Genomic DNA, 24,257 nt, shown 5'->3' with positions numbered 1-24,257 from the left:
TTCTCTGTTAAACTACTCTGGAACCTGTCATCCAAGATTTAGGTCTATCTCATTGGCCTTCTCTTCAGGGGCAGCCACATTTCAGGAGTATGTTTTTTCTGTAGTAAGGCAATTCTCTTTTATCCTCAACTTCCACAGTCAATATATTTGAGCTCATGAAGATTCCTTTGAAGTCAATTTGAGTCTCACGTTTGGAAGCAAGATACCACTGAGGAAGGAGACTTTGAGCATGAAACTCATGTTCATGAAACTCACTTAAATCTTGCTATGTCCTTGATCTTTGTAAAATAGCAAGGTAAAAGAATTCTCTACGGGCTTATTGGTTTAAATGAATCCTGAACTTAAGATGGTCTGTTTTCTAGAGTTAAAGTAAGCTATTAAGTAATTTATTTTGTATTAATAAATGTGAAAAAAAGTAGTTTATTTTTACCTTTTAAGAATGTTTCATTGAAACTTAGATGTCAATTAAATTTATTTTACTTTCTCAGACCTTTATTTCGAGAACATTTTTTCTTTCTGCTATGATTCTTTTCTTTAAGACAAAATTTTTAAAAATTCTCATTGCAGGGATCGAAATACTGTTATGATTGTAATGCAAAAAGCTATTAAACATTTTTTTTTAAAAAGTACAGTTTCAAAACATTTGGATGTTTCCAAAACATCTATATGTGATGTCAGCCTAGTCCTTCCCCTACCTATAAAGAGAGTGTGTGAGCAAAGGCTAAAAAGGATCTGTTTAATGAGGAAACAAACAAATATGGACCCAAGAAGTATTACATTAGGACCAGGGATCAGAATGCTGCATAGTGCTTGAGAGAGAGCATTCTTTTCTTATTCATGAAGCTTTCACACCCAGGGATCCAGGGGACAGCTTCCCTCAAGTGGCTTCCAAACAGTAGGCTTTGATAAGAGGCTTGAATGAAGGAGTAAGTCTCCCTAGAGATTGTGGGTGGGGAAGGACTCAGAGGAGTGTATGTTCTTATAGTTATGGGCGTGGCAGCTAAGAACCACTGAGTTGACATGAACTCATTTACACCCTCAAGCTATAGAGGCCTGGGAATAAGCAAGTTATAGATGTGTTTCCAAACTGTGTTAACTCTCCTTATTTTGATTAGGTCCAAACTGAAAAATCTTAATATGGGCCTTTGATATTTCTAGTCAGATTTTTTGGGCTCAGAAATGAGACTGGTTCAACTTTGGATATTATTAACTTGTTCTCTTAAATATATATATGAAACTATTGATCTTGATCTTGTTGATAGGAACAGGATCTAGAATGCACGGATGGTCCTTCCATCTCCATCCTCCTCAGATCCCTTGGACGGGACAGTGTTCCAGACTGGCTTTCACACTGAAGAGGATTATTAATAAGCATGGTTATGTCTAGCATTGGCATGGTATGAACAGGAAGGCATGTAACAGTGGGAGTATCTGAAAAGAATTGGAGACAGGTTGGAGAAAAACTATTTTTATAAGAAAGGCCATGACAATGTGTTAATTATGGCTGAATATTTCAAAGACTGTCAGAGATAATGAAATCCATGCTCTTTGGTTACAAACCATGGGGCTGGGGACAAAGAAAGATGATTATTAGAAAATAAGTGAAGCTGCCACCAAATGGAATAGAATGTTTGGTAGGTATTTCTTCCTATCATTAAAGATGCTCTACCTGATATTATCTGTGCATTTGTCAGATGTGTTGAAAAAAGAGATTGAAGCAGGCCATAGGCAGCCCATACAAGCTTCTCTGTGTGTCCCTTCTTACGGATGCAGCTCCAAGCCAACTCGACTAGATTTCAGCCCCACTCGTTCCTTTTATAGAGGATCCCTGTGCATGGAGAACCTCCCTGTGCCTGTCTATGATCCTCACCCTGTCCTGTTCCAACCGCAATCAGTTGAAAGGGAGGAAACCACAGTGAATAAAAAGGCCCTCATAAATCTGAGAGCGTTGGCCCTCAGGACCTTTATGCAAGAACTGACCCCTTAAATCAGGGGTTTCCCTAAAAAACATCAGAACTAACTAGGGTCCTTTCCTTTGTGATTAAATTCACAATAACATATTGCTGAAATGTACAAAGGAATATTGTCATGGCAGGAATTTGCTGTAAAAGTTGTGATATTTTTCAAAAAGATTTGTGTGGTCTAGACAATATACTAAACACTTGGCATAAATTATTACCTTCGTCTGCACAAAGGTTGTCTAGGTTGTATACTGTACCCACTTTACAGATGAAGTATGCGTCACCTGAGAGCACTTTGCAAGAAAGCAGCAAAAGGGGCATTTAAACAAGATAAGTCTGACTTCAAAGCTCAGAGTCTGAATTATAACACAAAATTACCTTTTTGAAATATAAAAAGAAGAAATGAAGCAAGATTTTGAAAGCTGTATCTCATGCCATGATTCTGTGTTACATTAGAACATTAGGTTTGAAAAGCTGAACTGGTATAAAAGCCTGAATATGATTGCTATGGTCTGACCCCAAAATTCATGTGTTGAAACCTAATCATCAATAAGAGGGTATTTGGAAGTGGGGCCTTGGGGAGATGATTAGGTAATATAGGTGAGTCTTCATGAATGGGATTAGTGTCCTTATAAAAGGCTCCATTGAGATTTCTCACTCCTCTGTCATGTGAGGACACAGCAGGGAGGCCAGACACTTTGTCTACCAGTGCCTTGATTTTGCTTGTCTTCCCAGACTCCAGAACCATGAGAAATAAATATTTGTTGTTTATAAGCCACACGGTTTATGGTATTTTGTTATAGCAATTCAAATAGACTCAGACAGCGATGTATTCCTGACTATCTCCATGAATATCCAGTCACCCTAGACCTTAATTTATGTACTTGTGCAACACTCAACTGAAGCAATGCAGAGATGGTTTTCAGAAAATCTGTTTGTAGGCTGCATCTATGGGTCAGTTCAAATGTCACCTACTTGCCAAAGCCTTAGTTAGATGACAACAACTACAGTAATTTCATTTCCCTGGGCTTCTTCAGCATTCAAAGATTGGTTCAATTGGCTTGGCACCTTGTAACACAGCCACGTGACAGATTTTTCATTTAAAATTGAACTGGGCATTTAAATTTGTGTATTGTTTAAACATCAATGTGTTTATTTCTCATCTTCTCAATTGGGTGGCAAGTTCCCTAGGATCATAGCTTACACTTTCTAGAAACCCCATTAACAGTGCGTTTCAGGGGGTCACTACTTTTACACTGTTCAATGATGTTAGGATTATTTCAATGCAGCATTTGGACTGAACTAAACCAGATTCTAAGACATTTTAGATTTAGAATGAACCTTTCAGGAGCCCTTGCCCAGTAAGTGTTTTTGTCATAATATCTTCATTGAGACTTTAAGTAGGGACCTACATCTCTTTATCAATCCAATGTTTTTTCTCCTCCTACCTTTGACTAAAGCTCAGACTAAAATGTTTATTATCTTCATCATCTTCTTGAAACTCTCTGCTATTGACTGCCCCTCCCTTTTGTTTTTTAAGTGATAACCTATGATTCTTGCTCTTCTCTCACCTATTAATTCTTGAAAGGGAAAGAAACATAGAATAATCTGGGGCCATGGAGTCAGACTTAAGGGAAAATCCTATCAACTCCTGAGAAGTTATTAAGCATTTCTGGGCCTCAGTCTTTTGATCTGTTAAATGTAGAGAATCATATCCATTTCATAGGATTCATGTGAGGATAACCAATTACCTAGGCACAGCATCTGGCCTGGCCCTGTCCCACAGTGGGTAATGATAAATTTGTTTTCTCTCTTCTCTTTCTCCTCCCTCCCCCATTTAGTGCTGTTTTTCTTCTCCTTTCTTCCCTTAGATACAAATTTTCCTACATAATCGCTCTCTGAGCAAGCTCTTTCATTTGATCTCCCAGAAAATAATCCTACCTCTATGTCAGTTTTTCAGTTCTGAGGCCTAATCTAGGTTCTGGTTCAAGACTTTCAACAATGAACATCGGGTTCCAGAACCTGCAGAATATCTCATCTTTCTTGTCTCTCTGCTCTTCAAAACAAATCCTTGCTGTGAATAGTGCCAGGCACTCAGGAGCAAAATGTAAACCATGACTGTCCAGCTATTGAGCCCTGTGGCATCTGTTGCAGGACTTCTTGAATGGCTGGCATCACCACCTCTCACCTGCCTGACTTTCATAGTCTGCCTGGACATCTTCTTACCTTCCCATTCTCTTAGGTAGTTTGTTTTGCTCCTTGTCCCTGGATGAAACTTCCTAAAATCACAGCTCAAACCACATCACTCTCCTGCTCAATATTCTTAAATAACTCTCTACTGCCTATAGCTAAGGTCTCAGCAACTTGGTCAAAGTCTCCACTGTTGATCCCTGTTCTCCTTCCATTCTTATTCCTCACTCATATGACTTCTGTATTTATCTTTTGTTCTTGCTGTTTCCTCCTCATCCCTCCAGTCTCTCTTACTAGACTCTTGGCTATCCTGAAAGACACTTGTTGGTAAAACTGGCTAATTTTTTGCTCCCCATCCTTTACTGCCTTACCCCCTGCTCTACTCTGTCTCAAGTTCCTCCCCGACTTCTCTACCCCTGGGATCTTATTGCAGCTCTTTTTCCCACCCTCCATAACACACACTTAGTCAGCACCTTCTGAACTGCTTGATCATAGAACATCTTAAAAATTATAGTATAGAATCAGCATACACATAGCATGGAAAGAACGGACAGGCTAATTAATACCTGTAAGAAATGTCACAATGTAGCTCACATTTTTTTAATAGACATAGAAACACTTCATTAACTTAGGTCCTCATATCAGGTCTTACCAGAAACATTATCATGTTTTTTCTTATATTTTGTTTTTATTGAAGTATAGCATAAAATTTCATTTCTTCCAGGTTTAAAATAGCAAGGAGAAAATAGAGCATAGACTTTGTTATTAATTATTTTTTTAGAAAACAAAAATCTTTCTGAAGTACTCTCATCTAGGAATTACAACACTGGACTTTTTATTAAGCCTTGCATTTTTACTCTGGAGATCCATAGATAAGCTGATGTGCTATTAATGTTTAATATGTAAGTCGTAATGGATAGCATCACAAACATATGCTGAATTTATCAGGCAGAGCAGCAGTCTCTACAGCTGATGGCAAATAACTGTGCCTTCCAACTCACTCATCAGTGCATCTCTCCAGGGGCTTCCATGCCAATTCCTGGTACTCTTAGTGTGGCATAAATTCCATACAAGCACATTATGGCCTGATAACAATGACTACGTACAGTGCTTAGTATTTTTTTATATATGATGTAGTTTAGACTAAACAAATCAATAGGATTATAAATACTTTTGCTGTAGTACACTCGTTAACATCTCGCAGCCCAGGATTGTGCCAAAATGTAGTTTGGAAAACATTGTCCTACTGTACTTGCCTTCTTTCACATAATTTCAGTTATCACTTGTCAAACAAGTCAAACATCCTCAATGAAAACTTCCCTTTATAATGCTAGTTTGAACAGCACCAATCTTGCATCTCCAGAGCTCCTGGCAGTGCTCAGTATGAACCTGTGGAAGAAAAGAAGGAAAGGGAGGAAAGAGTGGGCAATCTTGCTAATTCTCACAGCAGGACTACCATTTTAATGTTTGCCTTGAAAGTGATACAAGGAAAAGTGCACAAAATCATTTAGCACGAAGTTCCCTGCTCAAATTAAATATAGATAAAATTTAAATTATTAATATTAGTGGTCTGTAACATTAAAACTGACTTTTAAGTGAGAATTTTCTAAGTAAGAAATGCGCTTTATCTAAGAAACATACTCTGAGATTATAAAAATAGTTGCTCAGATACTAAAATGGGTACCGAAAGAATGACTAAGATTCTACAGTCTAAATGTGCTCTTTTGCTATATTAAATTTGTATGTGTTCTTACTGGTAATGTAGTTCTGTGGTACAGCACTAGCTTAGCATGCATTAGACTCTGAGTTGCATCCCTTGCAACTCAGAGGGGGGAAGAGGAAGAGGAGGAGGAAAAGAAGAGGAAGAAGAAATAGGTTTTCAGCTCATTTTCTGATTTTTCCCCCATTCTTTGTTTTCATTTTCTTGGTACAGAACATACCAAGGGGGCAGGCTGGGAGTTCAGTGGAATTTTACTAAGCCACAGTATTGGTGTCCTATTACCAATTCTGGTCATTACCCGATTATCTATTGGGGTCTAAATACAGCCCAGAATTACTCTCTGAATCATAGAAAGTCTATGGTTTCTACCCATGGATTTGACTATTTTGCATTCTAGCAGGTAAGTCATTTTGAAGCAGCTACTGATAATTACCTCACTGCTGTTCCATGACTAATATTACTTATCTGTTCTTGATGAGAATAGGTAGTCCTGTTATTAGTATCAGTGTAGTTGTATGGCATTTGCTTCAAACTTCTCTCTCTCTCTCTCTCTCTCTCTCTCTCTTGCCCTCCTTACTGCCTACTTGATGTTCTGACAGCTTCAAAGAAAGCATGGAGAAATCGTCCTACTCTGACTGGCTGATAAATAACAGCATCGCTGAGCTGGTTGCCTCAACAGGCCTTCCTGTGAACATCAGCGATGCCTACCAGGATCCACGCTTTGATGCTGAGGTAAGAGGCATCCTCTGGTTGCTGTCGTGAGGTTTCATTGTCACAATGTTGATGGTTTGCTGGTTGAAGCAAAAAAGGACGTCATACAGATTGACAGCAACCCCTGAGTTCACTGGCAGCTCTTCTGCATACCTCATTTCTGATCTGCTTTTTAGCATCGCCTAATGTTGACTGACAGAGAAACTTCTTATTGTTATCTGCTATCATGATTTGTGGCGAAATGATTAGCCTTAGTCCAATGCTCTTTTATGATTGGTGTCCTTTATATCAAACTCTTAAATATTTAATAATAAAATGTGTATATAACATACGCACATTTGTAATGTTAAACATATACAACAGCTTATTTCTACAAGTTGTTATTTCCTAACAGCTGCTAGAATAACAGCAATATTTTTTTAAAATTGCTTCCAATAAACAGTAAACTGGTTGGTATTATTGCTTAGTGTTAATTGTCTGGGCCTATTCTGCTGACATGCAGAATATGTTAAGGTAACTTTAAAGGTTGTATTATAAGGTAATATAGAATATCATACAGACAAATTCACATGAGCTTATAAAATGTCTATGTGTATATATAGGTAGAGATATATAGATACATCTAGAGAGATAAACATTGAAAAAATAAAATATTTATTTGTTCTCTTTCTTCTTGAGCATCAGGCTTAGATGCTTCAGCCTTGGAAACGCTTTCATGAATTACCAGTCAGGGCTGGGCAACTTTCCAGGGAACCCCTTTAGGTATCCTGATGCCAAACAGCCTCCAGCTCTTTTCAGTCTTGAGACATTGAGTCTGAACTTTGACTTACCTCACTTGGGAAAGTGCACAGTCCAAAGCACATTCAGCTTTCGTGTGAGGAAGAATACCACCACCTGGGTTCTGCATCTGGCAGAGCAAAATGTTCTACAGATGTCAATATTTGTATACTTTAGTGTGATTGGGGTGGACTGATTTTATGAAGTTTTGCCTTTTGCTATGTTTTACTCTTCCTTGATCTTAGAGTATGTTAAAGAAAAATGTCTATATATACAACTTTAGCAAGAAATTCTCTCAGTATTCTGATTACCATCAAAATAACTGAACAAACCAAAAGGCTTTGCTACCCAGGAAAATTACTAATTGTCAATTCATTGTTAGAAACTCAACATATTTGATTAGAAGCCAAGGAACAAGAGTTGTTTCCTGCCCCAGAACATAGCACTAATTTGGCTTGAATTGCTATTCTTCTTCTCTTAGCTTTGAACCACAAAGAAGGCCAAATTCTGGGAAAGAAAAAATCTCAAGAAAAAACCACTGCTCTTTTATTGGTTCATAAAACACATGTAAAAGTATAACAGAACATGATGCACTAAAGACCTATGTACTCCCCACTCAGTTTAAGAAAAAAGGAGATCATTACTTTCCAATCTGTGTATTAATCTTCCTAATCCTGTGTCCTTTATTTCCTCCCACAGAGGTAACCAATATCCTGAATTTAACCTTATCATTCTTTGCTTTTCTATATAGTTTTGTTATACATATTTGAATCTCTACCAAATATATTGTTATAGTTTGCATATCTCTGAACTTTACATAAATTGGATAGTTCAGTAATCATTCTTCTGTGGCTTAGCTATTTTTCATCCAACATTATATGGCAGGGTTCTGTAAACTTGTAATCAATCCATTCATTCATTTTCATTGCTGCCAAGTAGTCCATCATATGAATAAGCTTCATTCTTTTTATCCATTAGGGTATTGATGGATTTTTGAATTCAGTGTCATACTGTTATATATATATCACTGCCAAAGGCATTCTTGAATGTGTCTTTTGAAAACTCTTGAAAAGTTTTTGAGAGTCCATTCCTAGGGGAATGATATGCTGGATCACAAGTTATAAGCATCTTTATCTTCACCAGGGAATGACAATTTCTTGCCAATTATGGCTTTTTTTTCTTAAGAAAAGCAGTACATTTAGCAATTAATATAACAAGAATACTTCTTGCTAATACAGGATGGTGAACTTGAATATGCATACCCTTATATCTATAGGCAGACTCTTACCACACCCCTTCCTAATTACTGATACCACCAAATCACTATATATGGCTATATCACTTATATCCATGCCAGTAAGGCAGCCTGCCCCTGCTGATCTATAAAAAATACAACATGAACTCTCATGCAAAGGGAAATAGTTATTCCTCTGGGATAAGGTGCAAAAATTTCATGCCCTGATCTAGTAATTAGAACCAACGATGTCTGAAGGCAGTTAACTGTGATAGGTTAAGCAGTGACTGACTGTTTCATGAAATCATTTACTTCCCTATGATGAAGTAAAACATGAACTTTGATTGTCATGCTTTCCTGGTCTTCTACTCAAATACAGAGATAGCACTGGATTTCAAATGCAAATCTGAAGATGCATCACACCATGGTTTTTACATGCTCTCTTTGCAAGGCACTGAAATGTAAGGTTACCTTATGTTTCCCTTCTCATGTCGAGAGAAAACAATTGAAAAGGAATCAGTGTAGAAGAAGATGAGAAACCATGAGAGAGGAGAGAGAGAATGGAAGACAGAGGCCATGTTCTGTGAAAGTACTGATAATTAGCATGGAGTGTGTGTGTGTGTGTGTGTGTGTGTGTGTGTGTCGTGCACCGTACCAAAACAAGCAAACCCATCTGCTTAAGCTTCCTCCTCCCTCAAGTACATTTGCTTCAGTGACAGGTGTCAACTGCCATATTAATAGTGAAAGAAACAGACTCCAGACTGAGCCAGAGAGCTCTCCCAAGAGGCTAAGAGGCTCAGACCTTCTCTCCACAAAGATGGAGATGATCATAAGATAAAGAAGATGGTGTAGGGATGGTTTATCTTGAGGCAAGGTAAGTGTGGGTGTGAGTCAACTCCCTGTATAGCTATCCTTATGTCAACCAGCAAAAACCCTTGTTCCTTCCTATTATTGCTTATACTCTCTCTACAACAAAATTAGAAATAAGGGCAAAATAGTTTCTGCTGGGTATTGAGGGGGTGGGGGAGAGAGGGAGGGGGCGGAGTGGGTGGTAAGGGAGTGGGTGGGGGCAGGGGGAGAAATGACCCAAGCATTGTATGCACATATGAATAATAAAACAAAAATAAAAAAAAAAGTTAAGTGTGGGCTGGAGTTATGCTGCTGTGTAGCTACCTAATGATCAGGATAAGCAGGTTATGAAAGTCAAGATGCAGAGAGAAATTTTGAATGGAAACAAGTGTTCTTTCATTTCTTCTTATTGGTTGCTATAAATAACTCAAATTTCTTTATCGTTAAAAGAGAGCTCAGGTTGTAATGAAGTTAATCATATTGTTCCACTTAACAATCTTTAAATTCTAATTGGTCTCTCTTTCACATTCATCAATAAAGAAGCAGTTAAATTCAAGTGGGAAAAAATGATAAAAAAAGAAGATGGTGTAGATCATAAGATAAAGTAAGATAAAGACAACCACTTCAGATAATATTTATTCATTAATGCATTAAATATTTCCCTCAAGAGGAGAAGAGGGAGAGGAGGAGTGGGAATACAGTGAGAACATAATGAAGGGGTGAACTTGTTCAAGGTACACTGTATGCATATATCAAATTCTCACAGTGAAATCCCCTCATATTATTAATGTATGATAAATAAAAATTTTTTAAATAAAATAAATATTTCCCTCAAGATAAAAAACATGACCAAATAATTACTTCATCCTTTTACCCCCCACCACTACAAATGATCCTACAATCATCCTAGAGACAGAAAGCAACTTTGCAAAAACGTTTTATTCTTCTCTTCTTCATATTTTCCCCAGTAAGCATAACTGAATGTGGATGGTCCCCATTATAATGATTCAATTCATGATTTTTCAACTTTACAATTGTGCAAAATCTATCTATGCAACCGTTCTGTTTTTCACATTCAGTACAGTATTCAATAAATTACATGAGATGCTTCATACTTTATTATTAAATAGTTCCTGTGCTAGAATCTGTCCAACTGTAGGCTGGTGTAAATATTCTGAGCACATTTAAGGTAGGCTAAGATAAACTGTGATGTTTGGTTGGTTAGGTGTGCTACATGCATTTTTTTAATTGTTTTATTACTCATATGTGCATACAAGGCTGGGTCATTTCTCCTCCCTGCCCCCACCGCCTCCCTTACCACACACTCCGCCCCCTCCCTCTCCCCCCTTCCCCCTCAATACCCAGCAGAAACTATTTTGCCCTTATTTTTAATTTTGTTGTAGAGAGAGTATAAGCAATAATAGGAAGGAACAATGGTTTTTGCTGGTTGAGATAAGGATAGCTATACAGGGAGTTGACTCACATTAATTTCTTGTGCATGTGTGTTACCTTCTAGGTTAATTCTTTTTGATCTAACCTTTTCTCTAATTCCTGGTCCCCTTTTCCTATTGGCCTCAGTTGCTTTTAAGGTATCTGCTTTAGTTTCTCTGCATTAAGGGCAACAAATGCTAGCTAATTTTTTTGCTGTCTTACCGATCTTCACACCTCCCTTGTGTGCTCTCGCTTTTATCATGTGCTCAAAGTCCAATCCCATTGTTGTGTTTGCCCTTGATCTAATGTCCACATATGAGGGAGAACATACGATTTTTGGTCTTTTGGGCCAGGCTAACCTCACTCAGAATGATGTTCTCCAATTCCATCCATTTACCAGCGAATGATAACACTTCGTTCCTCTTCATGGCTGTATAAAATTCCATTGTGTATAGATACCACATTTTCTTGATCCATTCGTCAGTAGTGGGGCATCTTGGCTGTTTCCATAACTTGGCTATTGAGAATAGTGCCGCAATAAACATGGGTGTGCAGTTGCCTCTGGAGTAACCTGTGTCACAGTCTTTTGGGTATATCCCCAAGAGTGGTATTTCTGGATTAAATGGTAGATCAATGTCTAGCTTTTTAAGTAGCCTCCAAATTTTTTTCCAGAGTGGTTATACTAGTTTACATTCCCACCAACAGTGTAAGAGGGTTCCTTTTTCCCCGCATCCTCGCCAACACCTGTTGTTGGTGGTGTTGCTAATGATGGTTATTCTAACAGGGGTGAGGTGGAATCTTAGTGTGGTTTTAATTTGCATTTCCTTTATTGCTAGAGATGGTGAGCATTTTTTCATGTGCTTTTTGGCCATTGAATTTCTTCTTTTGAGAAAGTTCTGTTTAGTTCACTTGCCCATTTCTTTATTGGTTCATTAGTTTTGGGAGAATTTAGTTTTTTAAGTTCCCTATGTATTCTGGTTATCAGTCCTTTGTCTGATGTATAGCTGGCAAATATTTTCTCCCACTCTGTGAGTGTTCTCTTCAGTTTAGAGACCATTTCTTTTGATGAACAGAAGCTTTTTAGCTATATGAGGTCCCATTTATCTATGCTATCTCTTAGTTGCTGTGCTGCTGGGGTTTCATTGAGAAAGTTCTTACCTATACCTACTAACTCCAGAGTATTTCCTACTCTTTCCTGTATCAACTTTAGAGTCTGTGGTCTGATATTAAGATCCTTAATCCATTTTGAGTTAATGTTGGTATAGGGTGATATACATGGATCTAGTTTCAGTTTTTTGCAGACTGCTAACCAGTTTTCCCAGCAGTTTTTCTTGAAGAGGCTGCTATTTCTCCATCGTATATTTTTAGCTCCTTTGTCAAAGATAAGTTGGTTATAGTTGTGTGTCTTCATATCTGGGTCCTCTATTCTGTTCCACTGGTCTTCATGTCTGTTTTTGTGCCAGTACCATGCTGTTTTTATTGTTATTGCTTTGTAATATAGTTTGAAGTCAGGTATTGTGATACCTCCTGCATTGTTCTTTTGACTGAGTATTGCCTTGGCTATTCGTGGCCTTTTGTGTTTCCATATAAAGTTAACAGTAGATTTTTCAATCCCTTTAATGAATGTCATTGGAATTTTGATGGGAATTGCATTAAACATGTAGATTACTTTGGGGAGTATCGACATTTTTACTATGTTGATTCTACCCATCCATGAGCATGGGAGATCTCTCCACTTTCTATAGTCTTCCTCAATCTCTTTCTTCAGAAGTTTACAGTTTTCCTTTTAGAGGTCATTCATATCTTTTGTTAGGTTTACACCAAGGTATTTGATTTTTTTTTGAGGCTATTGTAAACGGAATTGTTTTCATATATTCTTTTTCAGTTTGCTCATTGTTAGTGTATAGAAATGCTAATGATTTTTCTATGTTGATTTTATACCCTGCTACCTTGCTGTAGCTATTGATGATGTCTAGAAGCTTCTAAGTAGAGTTTTTTGGGTCTTTAAGGTATAGGATCATGTCATCTGCAAATAGGGATATTTTGAAAATTTCTTTACCTATTTGTATTCCTTTTATTCCTTCTTCTTGCCTAATTGCTCTGGCTAGGAATTCCAGTACTATGTTGAATAAGAGTGGAGAAAGTGGGCATCCTTGTCTGGTTCCTGATTTTAGAGGGAATGGTTTCAGTTTTTCTCTGTTAAGTATAATGCTGGCTGTAGTTTTGTCATATATAGCTTTTATAATGTTGAGGAACTTTCCTTCTATTCCTAGTTTTCTTAGAGCTTTTATCATGAAATGGTGTTGGATCTTATCAAAGGCTTTTTCTGCATCTATTGAGATGATCAAGTGGTTTTTGTCTTTGCTTCTGTTAATGTGGTTTATTACGTTTATTGATTTTTGTATGTTGAACCACCCCTGCATCCCTGGGATGAAGCCTACTTGGTCGTGGTGAATAATCTTTTTGATGTGTTGTTGAATTCGGTTTGCCATTATTTTGTTGAGGATTTTTGCATCAATGTTCATTAAGGAGATTGGCCTATAGTTCTCCTTTTTGGAGGTGTCTTTGCCTGGTTTTGGGATAAGTGTAATACTGGCTTCATAAAATGTGTTAGGCAGTTTTCCTTCCCTTTCTATTTTGTGGAACAGTTTAAGGAGGGTTGGTATCAGTTCTTCTTTAAAGGTCTGATAGAATTCAGCAGAGAATCCATCAGGTCCTGGACTTTTCTTTTTGGGGAGACTCTTGATTGCTGCTTCAATTTCATTTTGTGTTATAGATCTGTTCAGGTGATTAATTTCCTCTTGGTTCAGTTTGGATGATCATATGTATCTAGAAATCTGTCCATTTCTTTAAGATTTTCAAATTTATTTGAATATAGGTTCTCAAAGTAGTCTCTGATGATTTCCTGGACTTCCATGGTGTTTGTTGTTATCTCCCCTTTTGCATTCCTGATTCTACTAATTTGGGTTTTTTCTCTCCTCATTTTAGTCAGGTTTGTCAGGGGTCTATCAATCTTGTTTATTTTTTCAAAGAACCAACTTTTTGTTTCATTAATTCTTTGTATGGTTTTTTTGGTTTCTATTTCATTGATTTCAGCTCTTATTTTTATTATTTCTCTCCTTCTATTTGTTTGGGATTTGCTTGTTCTTGTTTTTCTAGGAGTTTGAGATGTATCATTAGGTCATTGATTTGGGATCTTTCAGTCTTTTTAATATATGCACTCATGGCTATAAACTTTCCTCTCAGGACTGCCTTAGCTGTGTCCCATAGGTTCCGGTAGGTTGTGTTTTCATTTTCATTGACTTCCAGGAACTTTTTAATTTCCTCTTTTATTTCATCGATGATCCATTGTTCATTAAGTAATGAGTTATTTAGTTTCCAGCTGTTTGCATGTTTTTTGTCTTTACTTTTGTTGTTGAGTTCTACTTTTACTGCATTGTGGTCAGATAGTATGCATGGTATAATTTCTATTTTCTTATATTTGCTGAGAGTTGCTTTGTGCCCTAGGATATGATCTATTTTGGAGAAGGTTCCATGGGCTGCTGAGAAGAATGTATATTGTGTAGAAGTTGGATGAAATGTTCTGTAGACATCAAGTAGGTCCATTTGATCTATTGTATATTTTAGATCTTGGATTTCTTTATTGATTTTTTGTTTGGATGACCTATCTATTGATGATAATGGGGTGTTAAAGTCTCCCACAACCACTGTGTTGGCATTTATATATGCTTTTAGGTCTTTCAGGGTATGTTTGATGAAATTGGGTGCATTGACATTGGGTGCATACAGGTTGATGATTATTTCCTTTTGGTCTATTTCCCCTTTTATTAGTATGGAATGTCCTTCTTTATCTCATTTGATCAATGTAGGTTTGAAGTCTACTTTGTCAGAGATAAGTATTGCTACTCCTGCCTGTTTTCAGGGGCCATTGGCTTGGTAAATCTTCTTCCAGCCTTTCATCCTAAGCCTATGCTTATTTCTGTTGGTGAGATGGGTCTCCTGTAAGCAACAAATTGTTGGATCTTCCCTTTTAATCCATTTTGTCAAGTGGTGCCTTTTGATGGGTGAATTAAGTCCATTAACATTAAGTGTTAGTATTGATAGGTGTGTGGTGATTCCCGTCATTTAGTTGTCTTAGTTGTTGAAGGTTTGGTTGTGTGTACCTGAGTTGAGGTTACTCTCTACTGTCTTGCTTTTTCTTTTCCTGTAGTTTGGTGCTGCCTGTCTTTTCATGGTTAAGTTGGGTTTCACTTTCTGTGTGCAGAATCCCTTGAAGAATCTTTTGTAGTGGTGGCTTTGTGGTCACATATTGTTTTAGTTTCTGCTTATCATGGAAGACTTTTATTGCTCCATCTATTTTGAATGATAGTTTTGCTGGGTAGAGTATCCTGGGGTTGAAGTTATTTTCATTCAGTGCCTGGAAGATCTCACCCCACGCTCTTCTTGCTTTTAATGTTTCTGTTGAGAAGTCTGCTGTGATTTTGATGGGTTTACCTTTGTATGTTACTTGTTTTTTCTCTCTTACAGCCTTCAATATTCTTTCCCTAGTTTCTGAACTTGTTGATTTAATGATGATATGTCATGGGGTAGTTCTATTTTGATCTGGTCTGTTTGGTGTCCTGGAGGCCTCTTGCATCTGTACGGGAATATCTTTCTCTAGATTTGGGAAATTTTCCGTTATTATTTTGTTGAATGTATTACGCATTCCCTTCACTTGCACCTCTTCTCCTTTTTGATGCCCATGATTCTCAAGTTTGGTCTTTTGATGGAGTTGGTGAGTTCTTACATTTTCTTTTCACAGGTCTTGAGTTGTTTAATTAATAGTTCTTCGGTTTTTCCTTTAATTACCATTTCATCTTCAAGTTCTGAGATTCTGTCTTCTGTTTATTCTATTCTGCTGGATTGGCCTTCCGTTTTGTTTTGCAGTTCTGTTTCATTCTTTTTTCTGAGGTTATCCATACCCTGGGTGTTTACCTCTTTAATGTTGTCTATTTTTGTCCTGAGTTCATTTATCTGTTTATTCATCGTGTTCTCTGTTTCACTTTGGTGTTTATACAGTGCTTCTATGGTTTCCTTTATTTCTTCTTTTGCTTTTTGAAATTCTCTATTTTTGTTGTCTTGGAATTTCTTGAGTGTCTCCTGTACATTTTGGTTGACCCTAATGAGTATCATCTCTATAAAATTCTCATTGAGTACCTGTAGTATGTCTTCTTTTAAATTATTCTTGTGGGCTTCATTGGGTTCTTTGGCATAGTTTATCTTCATTTTGTTGGAGTCTGGATCTAAGTATCTGTTTTCTTCTTCCCCTCTGGTTCCTGTACTAATTTTTTGCTGTGGGGAAATAGGTTTCCCTGTTTTTTCTGTCTTCCCGTCATTGTCCTTGGTGTTGTTACTGTCCCTGTACTGTGTGCAATTAAGTATTTTCTAGCTTGTAATAATAACAATGGTAATATTTAGAATGGAAGGGTGAGAGGAGATGGAAAGCAAGAAGTTAAAGAAAAGGGAAAAACAAATAAGCAGACAAGTAGGAGAAAACAAAACATGGAATCAAACAAGAAAGTTTCAAAGGTATAAACAGGGAGCGTTAGTGTACTAATCGACAGTAAGCTGAACAGACATTAGAGGGAAAGAGAGAGGATTGAAAATAAAAAATAAAAAAATAATAAAGATAAGAATAAAAATAAAAAATAAGTAAATGAAAGAAATATCTATATATAAAAATAAAATAAAATGAAAATTAGAAAATTTTTAAAAAACCAAAAAACTTCCAAGTTCAAATGCAATGAAATTTCATTCTTAATAATTTGGGTGTCTGTCTCAGTCTCCAGTCCTGGAGATGGTGCCTCAGATGTTGTTCTGTAGTTGTCTCATCAAAGGGGATGCATAAAGTAGAACAAAACTACACACACACACACACACAAACCCCACCAAGTGTCCCAAGTTCAAATGCAATACAATTTCAGTAAGTTTTTCAGCATGCAGGTGTATTTCGGTTGTTCTCTCATCAAAGGTAGGGAGAAAAAGAGAAAAAAAAGAGTCTGGAGACAGTTCTGAGAATGGTATCTGTGGCTGTGGCTTGCCTGCCCCCTGCTGTCAGCCTGCTGTTGCTGGCTGCGTTATTTTTGCAGATCTCTGGGGTGAGCTTAGCACTCACCTGGCCCTGCAGGCTTTGTTTACTCAGAGTTCTGTGCCTGAGCCTCTGCTACAAGCTTTTCCCTTTCCAAGCACACTGGGAAAGGTGACACTGCACCCGCGTTCTCAGGCCTGCATGTTTATTTACAGTTCATGTGGGAGGTGGGTCTTCCCCCTTCTCCTGTGCAGTTTGCCTCCCACCGCCACTTTTACAAGCTTTCCTGCTCCTGATTACTGGGTGGTGCTGCTGCTTCTGCCAGCTGCCATGTTTGTTTACAGCTCACGTGGGAAGTGGGTCTTCCCTCCTCTCCTGTGGAGTTTTCCTCCCTCCACCACTCTCACAAGCTTTCCCACTCCTGGTTGCTGGGGGCACGCCCCCGCTCCCACCAGAGCCTCTCCGGCCCATGTGGCTTGTTTATTTACAGTCCCAGGAAGGATTCCCTTCCCCCAATCTTCAGCGTTCAGTGCGCCCCACCCTCTTTCCCATGTGTCTTTATTGTTCTTATTGCTTACTAGTCAGTTTCTCTTTTTTTTCCTGGGTGGAGGTCAGTCTGTCCAGGGGGCTATGCTGCTCTGCCCAGGGTTGTCTGTGGGAGTACCGCAGTACCGCGAAGCTCACCTTGTCCACATCTTCCCAAGCCATCTGGGCATGGGTGACTGGCGGCCCCGGGGGCCCTCCTTGTTTCTCCATTTAACATGAGGTGGAGATTCTCTGCGCTGGCTGGAGGTGTGGAGGGGTCAAAGTTTTGCTTCTTCTCAATGATTATGCCTCCAAAGGGTGTCTCCAGCATCTCTCCAAGATTTCACTATAGGAGGCTCGCTTTCTGCTTCCTCCCTCTAGCCACCATCTTGGAATTCCCTGCTACATGCATTTTTGACAGGATATTTTCAATTTATGATGGGTTTATAGGGATGTAACCTCCACTGTAAGTCAAAGAGCATCTACAGTTATTTATGAATGGTAGAAAATTAGGAAACAATTAAAAATGCAGAATCAATTATTGACTGTTATCTCCACTGGGAAAAGAACTTGCATTTTTACTCTCTGCTCTGACTTCCCAGAATAGTCTGAGGTTGATTAATGAGAATTTGAGACAGGAATCTTTTTTGATGCATTTCCTATTTTTTTCCTACAGATTTTCTCAGCCTAAGTCTACAAAATGGGTTTAAATTTGGGAGAAATGCAATTATCCTGAGCACTAATATCTATCTATCCTAAATTTCTCAATGCCTCAGTGGCTAATTCTAGAAATTTAAATTCTCTTTATAGAGCAGGAAGGACTCCAAGTCATCAGAAAATTTGGCAACTTGGCATATTATAAGTGTATCAACTCTCAGTTGACAGAAATGGTAGAGATTTCTTTCACTGACAGGCATGGAAATGAAGATTTAAAGGCTGAAGTGGTTTGCCTAAGGCTATGCAGCTTCTTCTAGGCAGGGCACAGGCACACTGTGGACCTTTTGATTCTTAGCAGTAGCCTCTCTGGGGGATCATCAGCTGCTGAGGGGCTGCCTGGGCATTAGAGTTGCTGCTCCCTTCACATAGGTGCATAAACTTATGGCCAAAAACCTTCCTTTTTTCCTGTTGGTTCCACTCCCTAGCTGAGTAGTCTTGGGCACACTACTTAATTTGTAAAATGTAAAGTCCTATATAAACACTTTGTAAACCATGCAGAGATGGTCACTAGTTCCTTCCCTATGGAGGCCAGCAGGCTAGACTTGGGTCTTCCTAAGAGTGGCCAGACATCCAGAGACGGAGTTAACTAGGCATGTTGGGGATGATCAGATTTCAAGGTCTGGTGTACTCACTGCCTGTGCCCAAGAAACCTGTAATCCTCCGAACATACAAGTTACATTTGTGTATCTCAAATGCAGCACTGGGAGCTATATTTCAAACTCTCACATCAGCTAAGGCAACAAACTACAAAATTTCTGTGGCTTCATAATAATAGAAGTTATTTTTTGCAGTTGCTAAGCCCAAACAGGTGTTCCTGATTAGTGTCAGTTGTGTAAGAAGGTGTTGCCTATTTCATGAATGAAATTATTCAGCAGCAACTTATCTTGCCTAGTTGGCCATCTGTGGGCTTTTCAGGCCACTAACTGCTGGTATGAATTCCAATGCATCTACTTTGATGCATTTTGTAATTTACTCTCCAATTTGGACTGGCATGAGACATTTGTCAATTTGGGGATACATGACATCAGTGGCTATTTTCTATTAATAAGAAATAATTTACTCTATCAAGCTTTGGTTTCGCTATTACAGTTAAAGTGTGTAGGTAAACAAGATTTATAATTTCTGTGTCATTCTTACCATGTGTAACTTCCAAGAAGTCTTCACAAACTCTGCCCAAAGATGAGCAGCAAGAGAATGATCCTTATTTTGAAATCTCAGTTCAGTAACCCTTGGTTTTCCTTTTGATAGCAGCTACAAAGGGCTATCTTTAGTGTGAGGTAAGTCTCATCCCAGGTGTGTCAGGCACCTACTGAGAGGGCTGTGAGGCAAAGTAATCACAGTCATCCACCTGCTGGGTACTCTATTTGTGATTGTCTTAAATATTTAATGGAGACTCCTCCTTGTAGAGAGTAGAACAGACTTAGCAGGTGAGCTCTAGTGATTATTTATTTGCCTTCTGTGTGCCTGTTTGAATTGACTGTAGCCGCTTGCTGGTCTTAAAAGTGTACATGGTTTTAAGGCCAAACCCCTTGGTTTATGTGTGGAAAATTATGACAAGTGGTTATACAAAATAGTCACAGGGTCAGAACTAAGTTTCTGAGATTTAAATTCTGCCACCTTGTGAAAATCACTGTATATTCTGTTACAAGATTATATGATCCTTGAAAGGGATATAAAACAGAAAAGACATACTAAGAAAAGATGTACTAACATAAGTAATTATATTTACATATAGTAGCACAAGAAACACTAATGAGTTCATGAGTTATCATTTTGGTGGGTTTTGTAGTTTTATCAGTCATTCTTTTTGGGAAAGAATGTTTCTGAGATGTCGACAGGGATACTGTACATATTGATTTCTACTGCTGCATTACAAATCATTACAAACTCAACACTCAAGACAACTCCCGCTCATTGCCTTGCAATTTCTGTTGGTCAGGACTCTAGGCATGGTATAGCTGGATTCTCTGCTCAGGTTCTCCTGAGGCTGAAATAAAAGGTGTTGGCCAGGTGGCATCCTCATTCAGAACCTGATGTTCTTTTCAAAGTTCATTCAGGTTATTGGTAGACTTGAGTTCTTTGAAATTTTAGAATTGGTAGAATTGAGGGCCCTATTTACTTACTGGTTGTCAGCCAAGGATCTCTATCAACTCCTAGAAATTGCCTTGAATCCTAGCCTATGGCTCTCATGCTCCTCTGAGTTAACAGGAGAATCTCATTCCAGTTAACTGAAACAAAAATTAATATACTACAAAGAGCAACTTACACAATCTCAGGATTATTATTTACCCCATCACTTTGCCATATACCATAACCTAATCAAGGAAGTGACTATCTTACCACTGTGTACATTCAAGGGAAGGGGATTATACGAGATGTGCACAAAGCTGAGGGAGAGGGATGATGGCAGACAAGAGTGCTTAGAGCCATCAGACTCCTGCCTATCACATCACAATGAATTCATATCAAATGTCTCTATCCCATAAAGCAAACTATTATGTCCTGACATGAAAAAACATCCATGAGAAAAAAAAAAGCAAGCCACAGAGAAGTATGTTTAGAATATTGTATAGAAGTTTGTATAGAATAATATCTGAAAGTACACATACAAATATGTGCACATATTTTTCTAATAGATATGTGTCAGAGCCAGCAATGGGACCTTGCTTGTGTGAATGGGTATCTGGCCTTGTGAGAAAGCTCCAAGGAACTGGGGCAAAAGCCTTAAAAAATTAAAAAAGGGGGAAAGTATAGAACAAGGAGTTCAATTTGTAACTGACTGTGAACAATCAATTGAGATAACTCACTACTTTCGGACCAGCCATCAGCAGCAACTTCTTGGGCACAGGAGCTGACAGGATGCACGTGCCCCTGGGGGCAGGGATGAGACACGCCAGCACAGAACAACAGCAGCCTGTCACCTTGCATGGGACAGTGTGAGGCTTGCCAATCTTGTTCCCCCAGTAGCCTCTCCACACAGGGATGAAGGAGAGCTTGGCCAAGATGATCTTTCACCCCAGTTCCTTGGAGCTTTCTTACAAGGTCAGGTACCCACTCACACAGGCAAGGTCCCATTGCTGGCTCTGACAGATATGTTAAACTTGACATGTACAAAACAGAGCTTACATCCTTCTTTCCCTCAAGCCTGTTTCTTCATCTCTGTTAAGGCAACTTGATCCTCCTGATACTTATGCCTAGAGTTTTATAGGCAAGATTCTGCCTTTCTTTCATGTTTTGCAACTTACTCATCAAGAAGTTCAACTGGTTCTATCTGCCAAATTTATCCAGAATTTGACCACTTCTTGCCATTCAACTGCTACCAGTTGATCAAGGTGATTCAAGCCAACGTTATCTCTGGGCTAAATACTTCATGGCTGTAGCATCTTAATCTGTCTCTCTGTTTCTACCCTTCTCCCTCTGTACTTTATTCTTAATACAATGGACAAGGCTTTTAATTTTTAAGTCATTGCAAAGTGTCAGGTTCTCCTTATTTCGCTAAGAAAAAGCTGAACTCACAATTACTTCAGAGCTCTACAATGCCTTGCATGATCTGGCACCCCAGTTCTTGTTTACATTATTCCAGCTACTCCAGTTTCCTTGTTTCTATGACATGCCACTCACACACTCACGGTCTGCATAGCTCACATCAGTCCCTCTTTAAGGCCATCACTCAATTGTTGCCTTTCAGTGAGGCCTGGCACTCTTGTTATTCCTTACTCATCTTATCCTGCCCTATTTCCCCCATAATTCTAGCATCCTCTAATATATAATTTATTTGTGGTTTTTTGTCTTTATCACTAGAATGTGCACTCTGTGATGGTGAGGATTTTTTTTTATTTTGTTCACTGATGCATCCCCAGTGACAACTAGTACAATGTTTAGTATATAATAGACATTATTGTTGATTATCGTTGAATATTGTTGAATATATTATCTATGTGTTACTTATCAATCTACTATATTTTGGTGAACATATTAAATGAACACATTATATATTCATAGAAGAAGGTAGGGAAGGTCTTATTTCATACCATTAACAACTGTCATTTCTGGAAATGATGAGATTAGAGCTTTTGATTTTATTATGGCTTCAATTTTTTCACGTTCATATTATTTATATAATCATGCAAAATTATGAAGATATTTAAAAGACAAGATTTTTATCTTACGTAAAATTTTATTTAACCAACCTATTGTTAGCTCTCTGAAAATTATAAAAAATTATTCAAAATTGGAATTGAAATAATGCCAGACCAAAGTACCTTAACCTGCCTTGCTGTATCTTTAGAGAATTCAGAAGAATTATTTTCCCTTGCCTTTGCAAGTGTGGAGTGCCTCTTGGGTTTTATTCTAACCAAGTGTTTTGTGTAGGACTCTCCTAATATATAATCCGCCTTTGCAGATGATCCACCATTGTAACAGTGGCTTTTTGGAGCACACTGTTTACAAGTACTTTAAACATAAGGCAATTATTCTGGTTTCACTTTTGGTTGGTATTGTGCTTTTGAATTCCTTATAATCAATTGCACTCTAGAACATCAACCGTGACATTTTCTGCTTTTCATTTTCATATTAAATTCAAAAGAAAACATTAAAACAAACACTAATATGAAGCAAACCATCATTTGATATATTTTATTGGTTAATTTAGTATTTCCTTCCAATTGCATAGTTACAGAGAGAATTTTAAGTTATCACACGTGGGATTTGTTTCCTGCCTACGGTCAGAATGAATAATTGACCTAACATTTAGATAGGAAAGTTATTTTGGCAAGGAGAATGGCAGAAAATAACTAGAAAGGAGGAACTGGTTTTCTGCTTGCGTGGGTTTGGGGTCTATGTATTTGTTACAAATTCAGGAGTGGTGGGAAACACATCATCACCCAGATTCTTTCTGATGGGCATGCCCTGAGGTCTAGGCTGACACTAAGGTGTCATGACCCAGGTCTGACTCTAAGTCTTCTATCCAATGCAGTTCTTCCCTGTGAAATTTTGATTTTTTAAAAAGCATATTATAGACAACTCAATAGCACTTGCCCTTGTCATGTAGCACTTAAGATAATAGGGCCTCAGGTTCTGACTTGTAGCATTAGAGCCCATTTCATCTGTCAGATCTTCACAGTGGAGCACTTCTGCAATCTGGGATGCTGAGTGCCAGTCTGGCAGGACAATTCATTCCCTATTCTCTGGATCACCTTCTGTTCTAACAGTTATGCTTCTGTTACAAAGGAAAATGGGCAAAATTGAAACCATTAAGAAATAAAGCTCTGTGAATCTGTTGACATGTGTCTGCTTCTGGTACTCTTCTCTCAGTCACTGCTACTTAGTGCAAGCCAGACATTCTTTCCCAAAAGCAGGGTTCGATAGGGAAGATTGGATTGTGAACATAAGAATTCTAAATGACCAGGAGTGGTGAGGAAGGTTAGGAGGAGGGGGATTGATCTGATATAAAATAGGGGTAGTTGTAGGGAGTGAAGATAAATACGGGTCCCCTAGTTTAAGAATCAAACTGACTGCTGCATAGGCAGTGGAGACAATACCTGAGTTCTAAGCACAATGGTCAGGTTTTTGTGGGCTGGTGGAGTGGTTCAAGTGGTAAAGTGCCTGCCTAGCAGGCAAGCCCTGAGTTCAAACCCCACTCCTGCCAAAAACAACAAGGACAAAAGATTCTTTGTAGGTTTTTGTTTTTGTCAGTAATTTAAGGACTCAGTTTTAGTCAATAATCTAGAAATCAATTAGATCTCTCTCTCTCTCTCTCTTTTTCTCCTACCCACCACCCCCCTTTCTGTCTCTCAGAAGTCAAGGTACTAACTATTTTCTAGAAATCCTGGGAATCAATCCCGGGACCCTGGGCATTGTAAGCAAATGGTCTACCACTGAGCTACAGCCCCAGGCCAAGGGACTAACTGAACGTTGGCTTCTCATCTTGCCCTAGTACCAGAAGTAGAACTCTAATCACTAGACTAGCCGTTAGTGATAAAGTATTGCTTTAGATTTTTGTTGAAGTTGCACATATCTTTCTTGAGAAAGAAAGAACACTGGATATTATTAAAAGTATTAAATTACCAACAACTC

At 38.3% G+C, this 24,257-nt stretch overlaps 1 protein-coding gene across 1 annotated transcript in view; it reads left to right on the top strand.

Moving 5' to 3' along the window:
- The window catches only part of Pde11a (phosphodiesterase 11A), a 376,507-nt gene that overhangs the window by 185,508 nt on the left and 166,742 nt on the right, over window positions 1–24,257 (top strand). The window contains exon 6 of the mRNA XM_074071157.1: window positions 6,471–6,603. Coding sequence (XP_073927258.1) covers window positions 6,471–6,603 — 133 coding nt within the window. The remainder of the gene's footprint in view (window positions 1–6,470; window positions 6,604–24,257) is intronic.

The sequence above is a fragment of the Castor canadensis genome, chromosome 4 (assembly GCF_047511655.1).
Source record: "Castor canadensis chromosome 4, mCasCan1.hap1v2, whole genome shotgun sequence".
NCBI classification, from domain to species: domain Eukaryota; kingdom Metazoa; phylum Chordata; class Mammalia; order Rodentia; family Castoridae; genus Castor; species Castor canadensis.
This window is presented reverse-complemented; position numbering and strand designations above follow the sequence as displayed.